This window comes from Aotus nancymaae, unplaced genomic scaffold (assembly GCF_030222135.1).
Source record: "Aotus nancymaae isolate 86718 unplaced genomic scaffold, 86718_ANA_hifiasm-v0.15.2.pri h1tg000016l, whole genome shotgun sequence".
Classification (NCBI taxonomy): Eukaryota; Metazoa; Chordata; class Mammalia; order Primates; family Aotidae; genus Aotus; species Aotus nancymaae.
In genome coordinates this window covers 30,142,489-30,161,429 of record NW_026988428.1, presented here as the reverse complement: position 1 = coordinate 30,161,429, position 18,941 = coordinate 30,142,489, and the positions used below count along the sequence as shown (strand labels likewise).

The 18,941-nt window shown below is 34.8% G+C and overlaps 1 protein-coding gene across 2 annotated transcripts in view; it reads right to left on the bottom strand.

Annotated features, from left to right (window-relative positions):
* The window catches only part of PTPRR (protein tyrosine phosphatase receptor type R), a 283,107-nt gene that overhangs the window by 54,024 nt on the left and 210,142 nt on the right, over window positions 1-18,941 (bottom strand). For both annotated transcript variants that reach the window (XM_012441339.3, XM_012441340.3), the window contains 2 exons: window positions 3,207-3,393; window positions 362-446 (listed from right to left, as the gene is read on the bottom strand). In XM_012441339.3, coding sequence (XP_012296762.2) covers window positions 362-446; window positions 3,207-3,393 — 272 coding nt within the window. The remainder of the gene's footprint in view (window positions 1-361; window positions 447-3,206; window positions 3,394-18,941) is intronic.

Below are 18,941 nucleotides of genomic sequence, written 5' to 3'. Positions count from 1 at the left end.
CTGGACATTATAATAAAAGCAAAAAAGTAAAATCATTAAGCTCAGATAACATTAATGATTATTCATCTTGACATGTGTTTGTAATTCCAAATTTAGTGTGAATGTGGGTGTTGTAAGAATTGGAAATGCTGAGGGAAGGGTGAATTGGAAGACTTGTGCTTTACAATGCAAATTATTATTATTATTTATACTTTAACTTCTTGGATACATGTGCAGAATGTGCAGGTTTGTTACATAGGTATACATGTGCCATGATGGTTTGCTGCTCCCATCAATCCATCATCTACATTAGGTATTTCTCTTAATGCTATCCCTCCCCTTACTCTCAATGCAATGCAAATTATTAAATCAAGAAGCTTACTTGGCAAAATGGTCTTATAGCGATTTTTAGTTCCATGACGCGGAATATCAATTTCTTTGGGATCCACAAAGTTCATTGGTATTTCCTGCAAAAATAAATGGTATCAAATTAGTGTATCTAATACTGCCACAAAGAAAATCTTCACAGGGGGCCATCTGATCCAGAGTTCTAATGGACTTCAAAGCCACTTAAAAACAACAGACCTACCACCTCTGGTGGACCAACACCCTTCCTTTCCTAAACATATCAGCTGCATCCGGACAAGCTGACTTCTAAGAAACAGTTCTGTGTGTTAGAAAATATTGTTTAATATGTAGTCAGTAAAGAGACATATAACACTGGTTAGATTTTAAGAATCCTGTTGTGACATAGTTGCTAGAATGATTAGACAGATGCTAAAAAGTGAATTTTTGAAAAAACAATGTATTCAAATATATTCTATTCTTTATGTAAGTTCAGTACCAAAATTTTACGATAATAGATTATCTTTTCACACTAATAGTGACTCTTTTAGGATTATTAAAACCTCTTTTCCAAAATGGTAAACATAAAGGGCTTTTTTGTTAACTCAGGTGATGATGACATAATTTTTTTTTTTAATTGAACTGTTCTATTTGTAGTTGTAAATGGAATGTTTTTAGTGAAGGGCATTTAAACACTGTTTCTCCCACTTAAGATTAATATTCTTATTCTGTCAGAGTATACATTATGTGCCTCAAGTGGTTGGACAGGGAACAATAGGAACAGAGTGGCTGTATGTAAGCACATTAAATCTAAAAAGGTGAGCTTCAGCAGCCAACCAGGACAAAGAAAGCAACAAGCCAGTTTACAAAAGGGTCTAAACAAACATTTGTTTAAGGATTTGATTATACAAAACAGTATTTTCTCTAACTTTGATAAGATTAATGTGAAACAAAACTTTTATCTTATTTAATGACTGTTAAGTATTAAATCTTTAATCACATAAAATAATATTTTTACTATTTAAACTTTCTCCAGTGGAAAATTTCACAGTCTAATATTCATTGAAATAGAAGAAATCATCTTTAAATTAATTCAAATTATCCTAGTTTTCAGCCAATCTGAAAATTTGAGAAAAGCTGGACTATACTATGAATTTGAGACTTCATCTACAGAGAGGAACAGCTTTTTGCTTATTATTTTTAGAGATGGGATCTCACTCTGTCACCCAGGTCAGTGTGCAGTGGCACAATCATAGCTTACTCTGACCTCAAACTCAAGTGATCCTCCCATCTCAGCTTTCTGAGTAGCTGGGATTACAGGCACGAGCCACCGCACCTGGCCCCAGCTTACTTTTAAAATATTTTTTCCATGCTTGCATTATGTTAGCTATCCATGATATTTATCCCTATTCTCTGCTCCAACTAAATGTTTTAACTTCTTAGTTCCAAGTTATCAAACTAAGCAAAACTGTTGAATATTCAATGGAAAACACATGTTCATGTTCGGTCATTTGAAGCATGTCAGTGTCTTTGGGCAAAGCCACAAAGGTAATATCTGTATTTCTCCCCTTCTTCCTTCTCACCTCCTGTTTCTGACACACACTGACAATGTGTCACCTTCCAGCATTCTCCTTCTCCTGGGTACTCCTTCTTGGCCTTCAATTTCCTTTCAGGGAAGAGGGCTATGATAAGGGCTTATTTCATAAGCAAAGAGCTTTCTGCAGTTCTAGAAAAAAACGCACTAGGTGTGCCTTTGGCTAGCTGTGTGACCACTGACTTGTTCTGTCATTCTTACAGGTCTCATTTTCTTCACATGTAAAATATGATCCACCACAAAGTCTGAGTTTTAAAACTCCACGTTTGTATTTTACTTTGGACACTTAATAATAGTTGGTGGGGCTAATAGTAGATCCAACCCATTGTCGAATCTTTCACCATTAGGGTGGCTGCAAATAACTAAACTGACCCTAGAATAATCAATTTATTGTACTCAACCAATATGGCTTAAGATGTGCAACTGATTTAAGATGCAAGGTGATTTATAAAGTGAATTATTTCCCTTGGGCAACAATTCGACCTAAGAAGGTTTAATCTGACTTCATGTTCTCTGAGTAGATATATGTTACCATGCTTTAAGCTTTCACCAGCAACACTGGTATGTCTAAAACTGAATTCACTATTCTTTTTAGCCCACACTTGGTCTTCCGCCTGTGTTCCTTATTTCGTTAAAGGGCACCATATGCACTGTCGGCCAAGCCAAAAACAACCCCTGACTTTTCCATTACTTTTGGCTGCCTCATTCAGTTAATCCCACTTCTTGTAGATTCCTACAGATTCTCTCCATTTTCTCTTCTACTGTATTAGTTTAGGCCACCACTGCAGTTCCACAGGATTAATGCTAGAGCCTCTCAACTGCTCCCTTTTAGTGCCTACTTCACCGCAAATAGAAAGATCTTTCTAAACCACAAATAAAGTTCAAGTTCCTAAATATGTATTAAGGCTTGGGTTTCCTTTCTACTTCTGAGGCTCAGCTTTTGCCACTTCCCACCTTGATTTCAATGTCCCAGTTAAACCAAACAGTTTAATTCCCCAGTGACAGCAAGACTATTCTTTGTCCTGGAATGCCCCTTCTCTGCCCAGCTCCCTTATACCACTTCTTTGCCTGGCCAATTCCTGCAGATTCTGCCTTAATTTAGCTCTTACATTCCAGTTTCAATACTTGTCAATAGTGGATGAGACTGAGAGTGAATCTAAAACCATTTCACTTTGCCATTTGTTTATTGCAGGCTGCTTAAGGACAGAACAGTGGCATTTCCATATGTCTCTAGTGTCCTGTGTATCAAAATATCTACTGAAGAGCAAACAGTAAGTAGAAGGCTCACCATGAATTCACTTTGAAGTAAATGTGAACTTGCCACGACGTCCCTCAGCTGTGACCTTGTGAGAATTCGGCTGGCTGACTGCAGGTACTCCATTGCTACCTTCTCCCGTGGGGTTGGTATAGCCACAAAGGGTTCGATGCTCCCCAAGCTACTCATGTCCAATGTAAGAGACACGTTGGACCCTCGTCTACATTGGAGAAGAATGTTATGTTTAAACGCCACATAATTCCTTTTATTGCTTTTCTTTCTGTACATGCACACAATTCAGTGAGAACGTTTACAGAAATAACAACCAACTATATTTTCTCTTTTTGCACCATGGTTAGGCATAGCAACTACTCATGGTTCCTTCACAGGAAAATAACAATTTTGTTGTTGGAAAGAACTCTAAATTGAGAAAAAATGCTGTAATTTATTAGTGCATATACTTACTACAGAAATCATAGGTTGGCTAATTATATTAAGTGAAAAATTTAGGAAAAGTAAAAAAAAATTTAGGAAAAGCTATATATTCTGAGTGAATCCCTAGAAGTTGGCTTCTGGGGCCAGGTGTGATAGTTCATGCCTGCAATCCCAGCACTTTGGGAGGCAAAGGTGGGTGGATTGCCAGAGCTCAGGAGTTCAAGACCAGCCTGGGCAACATGGCGAAACTCCCTAGAGACAAAACATACAAAAGTAGCTGGCTATGGTGACTCACACTTGTAGTCTCAGCTACTAGGGAGGCTGAGGTGAGAGAATCACTTGAGCCTGGGAGGTTGTGGCTGCTGTGAGCAGTGATGGTGCCACTATATTCCAGCCTGGGTAGCAGAGGGAGACTATGTCTCTTAAATAAATAAATGAAGGGCCAGGCGTGGTGGCTCATGCCTGTAATCCAAGCACTTTGGAGGCCAAGGCAGGAGGATCACCTGAGGTCGGGAGTTCAAGACCAGCCTGACCAACATGGTGAAACCCTGTCTTTAAAAAGAAAATAAATAAATAAACAATAGATAAAAAAAAAAAAAAAAAAAAAAAAAGACTTCTGTATCCTCTATTTATGTGTGTATATATGCATGCATATGTGAATTGACATGCGAATTCATTTAATTTTGCGGTAAATGTGTAAGGGGCCATAGAAATCACAGTTCCTTAAAATCAGTTACAATTTACCTTCCTCTCATAATTCCCCTTCTCCAGCTAGGGGGCAAGGTGATGCTCTTACAACTTATACAGACCCTGAATCCTGATTAGAAAGTAGGAATGCCTTTTACAAGTAATATTAGTTGTGTGGAACCCAGGGGTAACTATAAAACAGCTGTGAGAGACTGAGGATTGAAGTCAGAGAAGGTGTTCACAAGAACTGTTACATTTAAAGGGGCTGAAGTTGTGTGTCAGATCAAATATGGTGTCAAGAAAGTGGAGACCAGGGAACAACAGGCCAAAACAAATGAGAGTAAAGATAGTAACAGTAGATGCTAGGCCCAGCAAATTATTCCCCCTGGTATTTTAATACTTACTCTGGAATGCAACATTAAGAAATATTACAGTTGCCTGAGCTTAATTTCAAACAGTGGAAAATTATTAGAATATATAACAACAACAACAAAATCCATTAAGGAAAATCTATCAGGTTTTGTTCTCTAATCAATCTGCCTTAGATTGCATTCTATAATTTGATATGTAAGGTCACTTTTGTTAATTTCTAAATGGTTTGTAATTGGGAATTTAATTTCTACTTTAATTTGATGGATATCTGTGTGTTTGGACATTTATTTTCCTTATAATTTCCAGTTACAGCTCATGGAAATTAGAGAATGGCTGGCCTTTTAATGGTTGAACTTCTTAATTTTTTTTTTTTTTGAGATAAACACTGTAACAACATTTTCTAAATATTTCACAGACATTTTGCTGGCAACTAGTTTGAGTATGTGTGTATGTAAGTGTCTATCTGCACATATATACATATATATATAAAACCTTATTTATTATACTATTATATTTTATTGAAGATATTACTGTATTCCAATCTATTATTTCTTTCCTTTTACTCTACTAGATTTATCAAAGCCTAAGACATGTATGTGAGTCTTCCACAATAACCATATTTGTTATTTTTCATTCTAACAGTTTTTACATTGTACATTGCAGCCACTGTGTTATTTGAAGAGATTTGTAGTCATATCCTCACTGTAAATTTTATCAATATTACTTTCTTGCCTGTTAATTTGATATTTGCCCTAACATCTGGCTTTAAAAAATGAATATTGATATGCCTCCTTATTTTAGGGGGGCATGTTCCTAAAACCTTTTTCTCATCCTATTATTCTTAACTCTTTTGGATCACTGGGTTAGGGATTAGGGAATAGCATTTATTCTAGATGCTCATAAAATATTGCCTACCTAATAGAAGGATATTTTTTCCCACTCCACTTTTTCTTTTTTGGTTTTTGGTGGTGGTTAACAGGGCTCCTGTGCTTCTGAGTAGGAGGCAAATAGTTGAAGAAGAGCAAAGAATGGTTCTACTCATGGACCAAAAATTTTAATCTATTTTTAGTGGGAAAGTAGTTTTTAAAGTTTTTTAATTCACTTCTGGATTTCAAGTTGATAGATAATTCTTCCTGATTCTGATAATAGTTTGCCTATTGGTCTTAATATTTAGGGCATTTGTGAGAATTCAGCTTTTGCAGGCTTTATAGATGTTTTAGTATGAAGGTGGGAGAGGCTGCTTAAAGGATTGCTAATCATATGCTGTTTAAAAATCACCATGCCATTTGGTCAATTTTCAGCCTTAAGAGACAAAAGCATCTACACTCTGTCAATGGAGTGATGCCCGTGCTATAGACGATGAGGTCTCTTCCATCTAGAGTGGTCAGAGCAGATTCATGGGGTAGAAGTCATTTAAGTTGAGCTTTGAAAGCAAGTGTTCAATAGGTAAGTTTTTGGTAGCGAGTTAAAGAACCTGGTAGGAAAAAAGGGTAGGAGAATAAATTGATACAACTTTGAGAAACAGCATAGAAGCAGTCTGAGCTAGAGTTCTCTTATATAAAAATGTATTTTGGAATTGGGGGGCAGGACTATGTAACAGAGATGAGAGAGAAGCTACAGTCATAGACACTCTAAGACTACAAAAAGCCTGAAAAAAGCCCAGGTATGGTGGCTCACAGGTGTAATCTCAGTACTTTGGGAGACTGAGGCAGGAGGATCACTTGAGGCCAGGAGTTTGAGACTGGCTGGGGCAACATAGCAAGACCCTGTCTCTACAAAAAATAAAATGTAGGTGTTGTGGTGCATGCTTGTAGTCCCAGCTATTTGGGAAGATGAGGTGGGAAGGTTGCTTGAGCCCAGGAGTTCGAGACTACAGTGAGTTAAGATTGCACCACTGTCGTACCGCAGCTTAGGTGACAGAGTGAGACCCCATGTCAAAAAAAAAAAAAAAAAAAAAAACAAGCCAGAAAAAAGAGGATCCAGAACATCATCAGGATATATAGACTTCTGTTTTGACTTCCCACAGCATACACTGCCTAAACCTGGGAGATTAGAAGCCTTTGAGATCCATGTCTAAGGTCTATTTGATTTAATGAGTTAATTTTCTAAGGATTCTGTGGTAAGCAGAGAGCCATGGAAGCATTTTTATGCCAGCTGACTTGGTAAGGAAGGATGACTTCTGTCTTGCATGGGAAGAAAGAAAGAAAACTAATATTTATTAAATATCTATTATTTGTCAAACACTGCTCTAAGCTCTTTCACATGATGTTTTGCTGTTCATAGCAGCATTCTGAGGTATTATTTCCCCCCATTTTACAGGTGAATAAATAAGGAATTTAAGAAAACAACAGTGAAATGAAGATTTGATTCAGGTTAGAATACAAAGCACAAGCTCTTTCTACTTTCCTACCCAAGTGCAAGGGTATGGTGGGCAGATTATGTGAGACTCTATGTGGCCTACATGGGATTGGGAGTCAGCTGTGGAGAGAAGGTCATGATTACTGAAGTGTAATGTGGGGGCACATCAAATTTTCAGGGTACAAATTTGATCGTTACAGTCATATATGTCTGGGCTCAAAATCTGCCTTTCCATGTCCTTGTGGTGGACCTTTGGTCAGACTCTTTAGCCTCATTGCATCTCAATTTTCTCCTCCTTTGTAAGTTGAATGATTAAATGTACCTATTTCCAAGAGCTATGACGACGGTTGATCAGATAATGCAAGTAAACTGCTAATAAAAAGTGATGTTTGGCTATTATCAAATCAGAGGGTAATAATGAACCAAGTCCTACTTGACTATTACCTTTTAATTCTCTAAGGAATCTATTTTAGGAGATCATAACCAAAGTGCAAAAATGGTTTTTATGAAAATTAATGTTTTGAAATCAACGGATAAAATCTACACATTTGATGTCTACACTAAGGCAATTTCTACACTAAAGAAAAAATACACCCTTCTTGGTAACCTATTTATCTTAAAGTTTCCTTTTATTATAGCAAATCCATTTCCCCTGAATTCTAAACAATTTCAGAGCACTTCACTTCAGCACTTCAGACAATGTCTCCAAGCTCAGTTATGGAGTTAAACTTGCACAGGCTGTTAACTTTACCAAGAGCATTTTCCACAAAACAGCTCTTATCATGGTAAGACTCTTCTATTGAGGCTGTGAAATACTGTGCTAGGATGTTATTAACTTGGAAAAAATATCTGCTTTTGTAAATTCTTATTTTCAAGGAAGAAACAATATTTAGGCTAATTGAAATATAGTGGAAATAGGAAATATAATCAGTAGAATCAACTTAAAAATGTTGAAATATTTGGAGATTTTTTAGTCATGTCTTGTGTTTGGGGAGAAGAGATTAAATAAGTGACCATTTATATATTACAGTGTTATCTTTTCATTTTAAAAGTAATGCATGATCGTTGTAGAAAATTTGTAAAATTTAGAAGTTTTAAAAAAGAAATTTAAATTCACTTATACTAGCATTTAAATGACTCAATTTTTGCTATTTTATAGACAGTAATGACATTGGCTTATTGTTTTAATTTTTATTTCTTTGGTTAGAGATGAGGATAAATACATTTTCATATGACTATTGTTTATAGGTTCTTATCTTTTATTCACGCTCTTTCCTAATTTTTATATTGTGACATTAATACATTTATTGTTACATGTTATGACATATATAAGTAATGCTAATTATTTTTCAGATGTATCTGTTGCAAATACACAATTTGTTACCTTAAAACACTGAAGATTTTAAAAAATTTATGTTCAATTTAACATAATAATCTTTTCCATTGTAGTTTCTTGCATTGCTTTAATACATAAGAATTCTCCTCCTGAAAGTTCACTTTTTTTTAAGGCTAATCTATTAATCGATTTATAATTTATTTTGGAATATGGTAAAGGAAGAATCACCTAGGTTTTTTACCCTAAAAATAGGTTATCAGCATTTCTATTTGGTAATTTACTGAATAACGTATTGAACAATCTAGAGAAGGAATGTGTTTTTAAAAATGGGAATGTTAGGTTTTTAAGTAGTTTTCACTGAACAATGACCCGGAGGAGAAAATTGCATTTTTTGAACTTAGAGGATATGGATTTTTTCCACAGCATCCATAGGCTAAAATGGTAAGAAGTGAAGACAGAATCATAAAGACATTTCAAAACAAGATAAACATATAAAGTTAAGGGAAAATTCTAATTAAAACATACAAAAAAAAATCTACAGAATTTAGAAAAAGAATTGAAATAAATAAAAGGAGAACTATGCCTTTAATAAAAAAGGAACATGGAAAGTAAGAACACAAACTCTACTGAAAGCTTTACTTTACTTTTGTCTTGGAACTGTGTGCAAACTGTTTAGCCTTTTTAATGCCTCATGATTGCTGTTGGACAAACAGGAACATAATAAAAGCTTTATCAAGCTCCTGTTGTAGCACCAATTATTATTTATGCCAAAAAATAAATAAGAGGGAGGAAATTCAAAAGATACCGATGCAAACAATTGAAGGAAAAAGCAAATTCTTAGGGAAAGGTAAAAGGAATGCAATAAACAGCATATTAATTATAATTAAGTAAAAAGGAAAATATGTATAAATATTATGGGCCAGGGCGACACGTCCATTTCAGCAAGAGAATATAAACAACTTTGGGTAAAAGTTGTTCAATTCAAATGACATCAGTGTCTAATGACTTAGAGGTGGGAAGAAAACACAGCTAAAAATATAGCAACATTACAACTGAGTGTCGGAAAAACTCAGAAGCCAGGCATTTATTTTCCCAGTAGTTGAAGAACATAATGTTAGATTTTAGAATCTGGATTTAGGCAGAAAAGGTTAAAAATTTCGAGTATCATGTCTATGAGATCTAATTCTCAGTCATGCTATTTTTTATTTATTTATTTATTTTTTTGCAGTATTTCGGCCACTGAGAACAGTGAGACTTCAAGCAGTATACCTCATTTAGCACCCAATAAAGAACGGAAATAGAATTTAGAGAACAAAATGAAACAAATGATCATTTTTTCTTGTAGTCCTGGAAGATGTTGTTCTGAAACTATTTGATGATGAAATTAAGTTTCAGTGGGAAATGATGGCAGCTGCTTATCTTGAAGTACTTGAAATCAGAGCGGAAAAATATGGATTTTAAAGATTATAAGAAGAATTTAGTACAGAATGAAGGCAAACAGATTTGACCTCTGAGAGCTTTTTTTTTGGTTTTGTAAAAGTATACATAATTTATCTAGATCTGTCTTCATTAGTGTAAACATCAAATCTTATGTGGTGAGAAGCAAGAACTTTAATGCTGATGTTCTCTTCAGATCTGAAAATGTGGTCCTGAATCCTTTAGTCCAACTATTCATCCTTGTGTGTTACAGTGGCCACGAATCTGACAATTTTGGCTTGATCATAAAAAGTGACCTTAAACCCTCTCACCCGCAACTTAATTTTCTTATTTCCTTTTGCACATTCTAATTTTCCACATATTTAGTTTTCTAGAATAACTCTCCTTAAAAAGAAAAAAAAAACCAAAAAGTTTTTGCTCATTTGAATAATGAAGGAGACACAAGTAGTTAAATGAAGAAATGGAATTCCTTTACCTTGAGTGGCATCTACAATTCTTTGCAAGTCCCAATTCTATGACTTCTAAGTTCCAAGGTTAATAGCATTTAATAATAGTATTCTGTTCCCATATTTTTACCTTCCAATAAATTATGTATAGTACCAACCCTCTTTCTGGATCACTTGAAAGATGCCAGGATAAAACAGAAATAAACATGGAACTCCAGGAAAGTTTAATTGTGACATAAATACAGTGTTACCAATTTCAAGAAGCTGAAATAAAAGAATAGGTATTGTGACCATCCATAATAAAATTCCCTAAAGGAAATCCTGAAGGGAAGAAATAATAATAAATATAAAAGATGCCAGGCATGAACCCAGGAAGATGATAAATGAATTTCACCCTAAAGTAAAAAGAAAATCTTTTAACATGGAGAATATTTCTAGTGTGGGAAACGATTCATTTTCCTACCTGCAAGGACCTACTTCACTAGGTAGAATGTTGCTATATTGAATCTATAAAAGTTTTGAATTCATAAAATGACGTCTGATCTTTTATATGTGTATAGGACAGGGCAAAATTTACTACACCCTTATTTTGCAATTTTAAAAAATCAAAATAATCATTTAAAAAACCCCATATATATTGAACTTGTTACATTAATTGACCTCGGAAAATGAGTTTAATCATTGCTTTGTACTTCACTTAACCAACTTGGACCTTAAACTGCATAATCTGCAAATGGGAATAATAATAAAACTGACAAAGTTGACTCACATCGTAAAAGATAAAGAAGCAAGAATATATGAATATTTCCAGCCTAATATCTGGGACAGAATAAACATGTGAACTATTATCATAATTAAAAATAATATGGTGATTTTCCTTCACTCGGTATTTATACAGCTATGTGGGAGCTACATGAGTATATGCCAACAAACATTTGAGGGAAGTAAGGTCAAGAAAATTGGTTAGTGATTAAGAATTAGCAGCAGTGCTATGCATGCAAAATCAATGATCATCTATGTTGGAACTATTTTTCATACTTCAAGTCCTTAACATTTACAGCTAATGTCTTTAAAATTAACAGTGTTTTCCTGATCCAAAGATAGTGCATGTTAACTAGACAAAAACTAAAAATAGAAATTTTACAAATTTCATAATATCAATATTTAGAGTAACTGCTAAGAATATTTTGTGTGTTTGTCCTTCAGGTCCTTATATGTATGACAAAAATCTAGATTTTTATTCAGTATATTCTTTTATGATTTGCTTTTAAAAAAATGTAAATCAGTATATAACCATTGCATATGATTTACTTTTTAAAAAAACTGTATCATGATTGTCTTTTCACATCCTCAAGTTTAAACACTGTTTTCAAACATTTGATAGTATTTCATTATTGACATGTGTGATAGTTATTTAACCAATTCCTTATTTTTGGACACTAAGTGTTTTTCAATTTTTCACCATTATAAACAAAACTGCAATGAACATCCTTGTACTTCAATATTTGTGGATTTCCCTAATTATTTTTCAGTCAAGAAGTCTTAAGAATTAACTCAAATCTTTTGAGTTTGGAGAAGTCAGTGGACACATGCAATGTGGAAGAGGCATGAAGGCAGACTTTAGGAACTTGCTGATATTGACGTAGCTCAAACCCCCTTCATTTTTGGTTCAGACCTTTGCAGTTGTTCCTTAGCAAGCCTTCCTAACTCTAAAATCTCCTAGTTCAATATATTTTTTCCATATCTCACTGGAGTGATGTCTGAGCACTGTAAATATGATAAAACCCATAAGTATCTCCCCTTTTGACATAAGATGCTTTCTAATCTATCTACTGTGTGTTTCTCCAGCCTCATCTCCTGTCACATTCTTATCTGGACCTGTGTCCCAGGCAGACAATATGCCTGCAGCTCTGTTCTCTACGCCTCAAATGAGCTTGCTCCAACACTTTCAGGTTCAATCCTCCAAATGCCTGGGGCTCTTTCCTCTGAGACTTCTTAGCAATTTTCCCAAAATGTCTCTGATAGATATCATATTCACTAGAAATGATTCGCAGTCAAGTGTGAACACATTGAGGGCAAAGACTTTGAGTTCTCCTGTTGTACCCAGTCCTGAACACTTGATGTCTGTATGGGTGAACAGTTGCAAATGAATTGGTTAGAGGAATGCTAGATGTAATTACTGTGCTTTGATCGCTTTTCCAATCCTCCTGAAAATACAGGAATTGGGGAGACCATGTTAAACAGGAATTTGAAAATTTGGAGTGGAGAAGCCAACCTTATGTAGGTAAATGTTACAGTTGTGATTCAGTTTGAGTCTTTTTAAAGCATTAATAAAGTCTAAGTATTAACATCTTAAAGACCTATGTTAATTTTATTCAGAAAAAGAAAGAAAATGTATTGCTTTGTTTTGTAACCAAGGATGATTAATTTTTACTTTTTTTTTTCTTTGCATTTGGTATTGTTTTGACTGTCACTCATGGTGAGGAGTCTGTTTCCCTTTCAACAAAAGAACAAAATGATGGTAGTTCTATTTTTAGTCCCCAGGTTAATTTTTCCTAGTTCATATAATCAGTTAAGAAAAAGATGATGCTAAAAAGACATTAACAAGTCTCAATAAATAAGCCATTCCTTGTGAAATAAAGTCTTTTTTGAATTTCAGCTGATTTAAATACGAATACAGACACACACACACAGAGCATTTTCTAAATAGCACAATACGATGAATAACTTCTTGTCTCTTCATGCAATCAACTACCAAATAACCCTTTTAATCCTGACCATTACAAATAAATTGAATATATTAGTTCATTTTTAAGAGCAGAAATGACACCTGTGATTGTAATAATCTACAAAGTTCAGCTAAAATGGAGATCATCAAAAAAATATACAACATTCTTTTATGAAAGAAGCACTCAAACTGGGAGTACAAATGAACCTTCTCACTCTGATAAAGGTCATGAACAACCCCCCCAAAAACTAACGTCATACTTAATGGTGAAAGACTCAGAGCTTTCTACCTAAGATCAGGCAAAGATATAGGTGAAGGGGAGGGAGGCAGCAAATCATACTGCCACGTGTGCACCTGTGCAACAACCTTGCATGTTATTCACATGTACCCCAAAACCTAAAATGCAATTAAAAAAAAAAAAAAAGATCAGGCAAAAGACAAAGATGTCTGTTCTTACCATGTCTATTCCATGTTGTACCTGAGGTTCTAGCCAGGTTAATTAGATAAGAAAATGAAACCAAATCAATCCATAGTGGAAAGAAAGTAAAGCTATCTTTATTTGAGGTGACATGATGTCATATATAGAAAATCCTAAGGAATCCACAAAAAGTATATTAGAAGTAATAATCAAGTTCCACAAGGTTGCATGATACAGTATTAATATAAGAAATCAAATGTATTTCTATACAGTAGCAATGAATATGAAATTAAAAAATAAAATTATGAAAATGAAATTAAGAAAATCTAGAAGAAATGGATAAATTCTTGGACACATATACCCTCCCAAGACTGAACCAGAAAGAAACTGAATACCTGAACAGACTGGTAATAAGCAGCTCTGAAATTGAGGCAGTAATAGGCAGCCTTCCAAGCAAGAAAACCTTAGGACCAGACGTATTCACAGCTAAATTCTACCAGCTGTATAACAATGAGCTGGTACCAATTTTACTGAAACTATCTTAAAAAATTTAGGAGGGACTCCTCCCTAATTCATTCTATGAGCCTGCATTGTCCCTATACCAAAAGCTGGCAGAGATACAATGAAAAAAGAAAACTTCAGGCCAGTATCCTTGATGAACATCGATGCAATAATCCTCAATAAAATACTGGCAAACAAAATCCAGCAGCACATCAAAAAGCTTGTCCACTGTTATCAAGTAGGCTTTATCCCGAGATGAAAGGTTGGTTCAACATATACAATTAATAAATGTAATTTATCACATAAACAGAACTAAAGATAAAACCACATGGCTATCTCAATAGATACAGAAAAGAATAAAATTCAACATCCATTCATGTTAACAAAACTCATAATAAACTAGGTACTAAAGGAGCATACCTCAAAATAGTAAGAGCCATATATGACAAACTTACAGCCAGTATCATACCAAATGGGCAAAAGCTGGAAGCATTCCCCTTGAAAACCAAGACAAGACAAGAACGCCCTTCTTACCAATTTTGTACTCAACATAGTACTGAATGTCCTGGCCAGGGAAATTAGGCAAGAGGAAGAAATAAAGGACATCCAAATAGGAAAAGAGGAAGTAAACTATCCCTGTTTGCAGATGACATGATCCTATATCTAGAACACCTATAGTCTCAGCCCAGAAGCTTCTTAAGCTAATAAACAAATTCAGCAAAGTCTCAGGATACAAAATCATGTGCAATGTGCAATAATTGCTAGCATTCTTGTACACCAACAATAGTCAAGCCAAGAGGCAAATCAGGATTGAACTCCCATTCACAAGTGCCACAAAAAGAATAAAATACCTAGGAATACAGCTAACTAGGAAGGTGAAAGACCTCTACAACGAGAACTGCAAAACACTGCTCAAATAAATCAGAGGTGACACAAACAAATGCAAAAACATTCCATGCTCAAGTGTAGGAAAAATCAATATTGTTAAAATGGCCATACTACACAAAACAATGTATAGATTCAATGATGGCACTTAATATTAATTAAGCTAAGTTTGTAAGAAATGGCTTACTTGAATTATCTAATTTAATTGTTACAACAATTTTTGAGAAACATTATTCACAGAACTAGAAAAACTATTTAAAATTCATATGGAACCAAAAAGAAGCCCGAATAGCCAAGATAATCCTAAGCAAAAAGAACAAAGCTGGAGGCATGATGCTACCTGATGTCAAACCATACTTCAGGGCTATAGTAACCAAAACAGCATGGTACTGGGACAGAAACAGACACAGAGACCAATGGAACAGAATAGAGATGCCAGAAATAAGCCTGCATGCCTACAACTATCTGATCTTCAACAAACCTGACAAAAACAAGCAATGGGAAAGGATTCCCTATTCAGTAAATGGTGCTGGGAGAACTGGCCAGCCATTAGCAGATTACAACTAGACCCCTTCCTTACATCATATACAAAAATTAACTCAAGATGGCTTAAAGACTTAAATGTAAAAACCCAAACTATAAAAACCTTGGAAGAAAATCTAGGTAATACGATTCAAGCCATAGGCATGGGCATAGGCATTTCATAACGAAGATGTCAAAAATGATTTAAATGAAGGCAAAAATTGACAAATCAGATTTAAATTAAACTAAAGAGCTCTGCATAGCAAAATAAACAATCAACAGAGTATAACAGATAATCTACAGAATGGGGGAAAATTTTTGCCAACTTTGCATCTGACAAAGGTCTAATATCCAGCATCTATAAGGAACTTAGACAACAAGAAAAAAAATCATTAAAAACTGAGCAAATGACAAGAACAGACATGTCCCCAAAAGAAGATAAACATGCAGTCAACAATCATATGAAAAAAAAATCTCAACATCACTCATCATTCAAGAAATGCAGATCAAAACCACAATGAGATCCCCTCTCACACCAGTTAGAATGGCTACTATTATAGAGTGAAAAAATAACATACTGGTGAGGTTGTGGAGGAAAAGGAAAGCTTATACACTGTTGGTGGGAGTGTAAATTAATTCAACCATTGTGAAAGACAGTGTGACAATTCCTCAAAGTCCTAAAGACAGAAACATTATTTGACCCAGCAATACTGTTACTGGGTATATACACCCCAAAATATAAACTGCTCTATTACGAAGACACATTCATACATATGTTCACTGCAGCACTATTCACAACAGCAAAGACATGCAATCAACCTAAATGCCCATTAGTGATGGACTGGATAAAGAAAATGGGCTACATACACACCATGTAATACCATGCAGCCATAAAAAAGAACGAGATCATGTCCTTAGCAGGGACATGAATGGGGCTGGAGGCCATTAGTCTTAGCAAACTAACATGGAAACAGAAAACCAAATACTATATATTCTTGCTTATAAGTGGGTGCTAAATGATGTATGGATATGTAGAGGGGAAATACACACACTGGTGCAGAGTGGGAGGAGGAAGAGGATCAGGAGAAATAACTAAGGGGTAGTTATTTCATCTACCTGGGTGATGAAAAAATGTGTACAACGAACTGCCATGATGCAAGTTTACCTATGTAACAAACCTTCACATGTACCCCTGAACTTAACATAGAAATTAAAAAAGAGCCTTTTACTTTCATTCCAAATCCTTAAATTTGTTTTTAGTCATTGGAAAGAAACATTTACAAAGTTAAATATTCGCGAAGAAAATGTTTGCATTTATGTCAAGGATTACATATTTTTAAAGTACCCTTTAATATGTATCTGAAAGATTCTAGATTCCATCTCAGGCATTTTATATGTAAAGCAGGTTTCTTAAGTTATTAACCAGGGCACATCAAGGTCTGCCTTTACCTAAAATGAACTCTCAATCAAAATTCTGAAAATCTTCTCTCTCCAGGGTTTCTCCAAATGTTTACCCAAGAATAGTAATTTATTTAAATATACATCCTTATGTTTGTTCAGTGTTCATTTAAAAGTGTACCACCTACCATGTAATTGTGGGCTTTGGTCAGTTAGGTACTTTGCAAATAAACCAGGATGACCTTTGCTCTCTACAAGTCACTGGCTTTTCACCTTGGAATTTCAGAGTAGGGAGTAGCTTCCTTTTGGCCAGTGGAGAGTCAGTGACTTTGTTGGGTCACTCTGTGGCCACAGATTGTATTTAAAGTATCATTAGTCTTCAGGTGGAAGGAAGGAAGGCGCCAATTACCTGGAAGGGCTGTATTAGCATTAAATGAAGAGAATGCACTTGATTTGATCACTGTGATCAGATTCTTGCCAGTATAAATACACAATCATATTAACAGTGATGCCTGGTACATGGATGAATACCTAAATATAAATTACTGAACACAGTTGCCAATAGTTAAAATAAACCTCTTCCCATAAGTAACTGGCATTTGTTGATTTGATGCCATTCATAATAATTCATTTTTTTCTAGGTCTTTTCTCATCTAGTGTCAGAAAAAATAATTGCAAGATAACCCTGAAAATCAAATAGCCATTCACCCAAGTGCAGATATCAGGCATACCAGACAAAGTAAAGAGTTTTTATTTTTGATACTGTGTTTTATTATCTCCATTATGTTCAAGGGGCAGATGGACTGGTAAAAAATAAGTATTTCTGGAATGCAAAATATACACATTTTAAAAAGTGAACTGAAATTTGCCATGTAAAGGATGCTTTTATGCTTGCTATAAGAAATATATCCCTTTGCTTTTCCAGAAATAAAAATCAAACAAAATGAAAAAATGCCCAGAAGCAATTCCCAACCAATTTTACATAACATTAATGAATAACATTTATGATAGAAAACTAAAGTTATATATACTCCCTCCTCTTTTTTAATGAGATATAACTTCTGTACAATAAAATTCACATTTCCAAAGTGTACAATTCAGTGGTTTTCATTATAGTCACTTAGCTGTATAAGTATCACCATAATCAATTTTAAAACATTTTCCTCACCCGCCCTAAAACAATTCTCCCCACTCACTAGCATTTACTCTGTATTTCTCTCTCTCCCAGGCTCTAGAAACCACTAACATACTTGCTGTGTCTGTAGATTTACCTGTTTTAGACATACCATATAAATGGAATAATACAACATAGAGCCTCTTGTGTCTTATCTGGTTTCTTTTACTTAGCATAATTTTTTCATAGTTCATTCATGTTGTAGCATCTATCAGCACTACATTCCTTTTCATGCAAAATATCCTCCATTGTATGGATACACCCACATTTTGTGAATTCATTCATCAGTTGATGGACATTTGGGATGTTTCCACTTTTGGCCAATATGAATTAATTTGCCATGAACATTTGTGTTTAAGTTTTACGCGAACATATGTTTTCATTTCTTTTGGGTATACACCTTGAAATGGAATTTCTGGATTATATGGTAACTATGTTTAGCTTTTTGAGAAACTACCAAATTCTTTTCCAAAGTGGCTGTACCATTTTACATTTCTACCTGCAATGTCTGAGAGTTGCAATTTCTCCACATTCTTGCTAATACTTGCTGTTGTCCTTCATTTTTTTGTTTTGATAATAGCCATCCTAGTAGGTGTGAAGTGGTATCTCATTGTGCCTTTGGCTACATTTCCCTAATGACTAACAATGTTGAGCATGTTTTCATTGGCTTACCGGACATTTGTGTTCATTTTATGGATAAATGCCTAATGAAATCCTTGGCCCATTTTAAAATTTGGGTTGTCTTTTTATCTTGTGTTGTAAAATACTGTACATATTCTGGACACTAGACCTTTATCACATATATGACTTCCCATTCTATGAATTGTCTTTTCACTTTTTGATTGTATTCGTGATGATTAATTTTATATGTCAAGTTGACTGGGCCATGGGTTGCCTGGGTATTTGGTCCTTATTGTGGGTGTTTCTCTGAGTGTGTTTTTGATGAGAGTAACATTTAAACTGGAAGACTGAGTGAAGCAGAGCAAACCTCATAATGTGGTAGGGTCTTATCCAATCAGTTATGGAGACAGCACAGATTAAAAGTGAAGCTTTGGCACTACTTAGTTATTC